The sequence below is a fragment of the Camelina sativa genome, chromosome 12 (genome assembly GCF_000633955.1).
Source record: "Camelina sativa cultivar DH55 chromosome 12, Cs, whole genome shotgun sequence".
In the NCBI taxonomy this organism is placed as follows: domain Eukaryota; kingdom Viridiplantae; phylum Streptophyta; class Magnoliopsida; order Brassicales; family Brassicaceae; genus Camelina; species Camelina sativa.
This window is the reverse complement of record NC_025696.1, coordinates 21476154-21480295: the sequence shown is the minus strand read 5'-3', so window position 1 is coordinate 21480295 and position 4142 is coordinate 21476154. Positions and strand designations below refer to the sequence as shown.

Here is a 4142-nt window from a genome sequence, read left to right as displayed (position 1 = left end):
CATCAAATTCGCGAAGGCCGGCCAGTCGTCTGGAGTCTGCACCATCTCGACTAACTCTGCACAATCCGTCTCGTAGGCTTGACAGTCCACCCCAGCCTCCAAGAGAGCCTCCATCGCCCAAATCAGGGCTTGCAGCTCCGCATGAAGGGGCGTAGATCCACGACGAAAACTTCTTGCTCCCAGAAGCAGCGTCGAACCTTCATCATTACAGTACCACCAACCCAGACCCTGAAAAGGATCTGAGCCTTTCCATGAACCGTCTATCTGACAGCATGAGGAAAAGATTCTATCCTCTAAAGGTGGCGTTGGTGCTATGTGTCCTCTCGAAAAAGCTTTGGCCTCCTCCCAAAGTGCTTTATCATTGGCCGCCTGACCGAGAATATCATTTGGTTCAGCCTCAATGCCTTGGAATACCTTTTTATTTCTATCTTTCCAAAGAGACCAAATGATCCATGGAAGCTGTAAAGCTATATCCGTGACACCCGACTGGGAAGATGCCCGCCAAAAAATAAAGTCTAAATTCGCATATATTGAGGCATATGGAAAGCGTTGGGGGTCCAAAGATACCGGAGTCAACTCCCAAATCTGTCGCGACCGAGGACACTCAAAAAGCGCGTGATTTATAGTCTCTGCTGTTAAGTCACATCTTTTGCACCGTGTATCACACCGAATACCCCGATGTGCTAACCGTTCTAGAACTGGAAGAGTACCTGAAGCGATCTGCCAGAAAAAGTGTGGGATCTTTGGGGGGACGTCAAGTTCCCAGGATTGAGCCCTTAAAGCCGTACACGTTGGGCCGTATTCAACTTCCGCAACTAATTCCCGAGCGACCCGATACCCGGTCTTCACCGAGTATTTCCCCGACTTAGTAAAATGCCAAACTAGACGATCCGGTCTATTAGTCTTACTGACTGCCATATTCCGTATAAGCTGTATATCCACGGGATCCATGAATTCCTCTAAGATGGGCAGATGCCAATCCTTCGTAATTGGGTTGATTAAATGATTGACCATCAAATTTGGATGCAATAACCTTCCCCGACCATTAGCTGGTCTGGGTCGTACATCTGGTAACCACGGGTCTCGCCAAACCGAAATAGAAACACCCGAACCTACCGTCCACCGCGCACCTTCCTCTACTAAATCTTTAGTTGAATAAATACTCCTCCAGGCAAAGGAGGGATTATATGATTTTTTTGCCATAATAGGATGTTGATTCCTAAAATACCGTCCTTTCATGACCCGAGCCATTAAGGAATCCGGATAGTGAATTAATCGCCAATACTGTTTCGCCAGCATGGCATCATTAAATTGTTCGAGAGCCCTAAACCCCAGGCCTCCATCACATTTCTCTTTACACATTTTGTCCCAGGCCAGCCAATGCATTCCTCGAGCCTTATCATTTGACTTCCACCAGAAGGAGGAGATAGCACTCGTTAGTTTAGACGTCAAGTCCTGCGTTAATTTATAGCACGACATAACATGAGTCGGAAGGGCTAAGGCCACGGATTTGATCATGACTTCCTTACCACCTTTGGATAAAAGCTTGGCGGACCAACCATTAACGCGGTCATCCAACCGATCCTTCACATAGCTAAATACTTTAGTTTTCGATCCCTGTAGGTTTTCAGGGATACCCAAGTAAGAACCCATCCCGCCCTCTTGGGAAATACCAATAACTGATTTAAGCTGAGCTCTTATCTCAGGAGGGACCTTCTTACCAAACATAATAGAAGACTTCGTCAGATTGACCTCTTGCCCCGAGGCTTTACCATAGTTACCTATTATGGAGATTACCGTCCGGCATTCAGATTCTTCTGCCTTACAGAAGAAAAGACTATCATCAGCGAACAACAAATGTGATACAGATGGACTATCTCGGGCTATTGAAATTCCCGTCAATTTCTTATCTCGTTCCGCCTTTTTAATGTTTGCTATCAAAACCTCCGTGCAAAGTATGAATAAATACGGTGACAAAGGATCCCCTTGTCGTAAACCCCTCTGGGGAATAATGGACCCCCTCGGCTGCCCATTCATCAGAACCTGATACGTAACAGAAGAAACACACCACATAATCCACGAAATCCATTTCTGGGCGAATCCAAACTTGACCAAAACCGCCTCCAAGAAATCCCACTCCACCCTATCGTAAGCCTTGCTCATATCTGTTTTGAAGGCCAGAAACTCCGACTTGCACCGTCTGTTAGTATTTAGCCCATGAAACATCTCTTGAGCAACCAAGATATTATCCGTGATTAAACGACCAGAAACAAAGGCCGATTGAGTTTCGGAAACCAAGAGGGGCAAAACCCGCCGTAGCCTAAAACACAGAACCTTGGAAATTATTTTATAACTCACATTACAAAGACTGATTGGCCGAAAGTTCGCCATCCGCTGAGGATTGGCAACTTTAGGAATAAGACAAATATTTGTCTCATTCAGGCGAGGATCGAAACATCCCGTCCGAAAAAACTCCCTAACCAACGCCACCAGATCACCTTTCAAAGAAGCCCAGAAACGTTGGAAGAACAAAGCCGTCATTCCATCAGGGCCTGGAGTTTTTTCCGGATGCATCGCAAATAGCGCCTTGCGAACCTCCGCCTCAGAAATATCCCTAGTAAGATCCCTATTAATGTTGTCTGTGACCAGAGGCTTAATTTCCTGCAACACCTCGGAGATACCCCCACCATCCACCTTCTTAAAAAGACCCTCAAAATATTTAGTAGCAATATTCTCCATGCCCGAGGGAGACTCAATCCAAGCATCATCATCTCCAAATAAACCAATAATTCGATTCCTCACACGTCTCTGCTTAGTGGATGCTTGGAAATACTTAGTATTTTTGTCTCCAACTCTTAACCAGAACTTTCGGCTCTTTTGTTGCCAGTAGATTTCCTCGTCACGATATGCCTCTTTTAATTTCCTCTCAATAACCCGAATTTCGTCTGTTGAGATTAAGTCATCCATTTTTGCCTCTTGCAAAGCCTCCTTCAAGGAGGAAATCGTTGAAGGACCAGAATTGATATTATTCTTTCGCCACCACGAAAGCGAGTTTCTGCAATTCCTTATCTTATCAACAAAACCCGGAATACGAAAATTTTTCGTGCGATTCCAACCTGACTCGACCACAGCTGTTATACCCTCCTTACCCAACCAGCGCTTATCAAAGCGGAACTGTCTATGACATCTCCTGGCCGTCTTCAGACAAGTTGCTAAGATTGGGCTGTGATCCGAACCAATCATCTCTAAATAATCTACCCTCGAATTTGGGAAAAACCCTTGCCAATCCTCATTTCCCAGTGCCCGGTCTAACCTACAACGCACCACCTGATTATTACATCGGTTGCCTCTCCAGGATAACTGTTCCCCATAACAAGGAAACTCCAACATCCCACAATGACGGAGCATTGAATTAAAAGAAACAAAAGAGGATGCAGATCTCAAAGCACCACCCTGTTTCTCATGATTTCCAGTTAGTTCATTAAAGTCCCCAATTAAAAACCAAGGATCAATGCGAAATGAGCCAATATCTGTCAATTTCTCCCAAACCTTGTCTCGATGTTGGGGAACAGGATCACCATAAATAAAAGACATAAATATTGATTGTTGACCAATAGAAGCTTGTGTATCAATAATACGATCACTATTAAACAGAACTGAAAGTTTTATTTCATCCATATAAAATAAAGCTAAACCACCCCTTGAACCACAGGGATCAACAGTGAACAAATTATTATAGCCAAACTTATTCTTAAATTTTTGTAAATAAGAAAAACATTTCTTTGTTTCTGAAAGAAATAAAATGTCTGGTCGATATTTTCTCCACAAATCCCCCAAGTAATTTTCTGTCAGGTCTGTCCCAATGCCCTGACAGTTCCAGCTTAAGATTTTCACGTTTGAGCCGGTGGTTTCAGGAGCGCCACCATCCCTTTCTTTAGAGGACGACTTCCTCCGCCAACAGGAATGCCATCTTTTGTCTTCTGTCCCTGTTTCCCCACCACCACTGGTTTATTGCCCTTACCTGCAGATTTATGAGTTAAGGCTTTAGCTAAGAGACGCTTGCCAGGTGAAGCTAAAGGCAAAATAGGTTTCTTCGGAAGGAGTATTCCTTTCCTGACCGGAGCATTAACCAATTTATCCTT

At 44.4% G+C, this 4142-nt stretch overlaps 1 protein-coding gene across 1 annotated transcript in view; it reads right to left on the bottom strand.

The window, feature by feature from the left end:
• The window catches only part of LOC104733725, a 7510-nt gene extending 3916 nt beyond the window's left edge, over positions 1 to 3594 (bottom strand). The window contains exon 1 of the mRNA XM_010453282.1: positions 56 to 3594. Coding sequence (XP_010451584.1) covers positions 56 to 3594 — 3539 coding nt within the window. The remainder of the gene's footprint in view (positions 1 to 55) is intronic.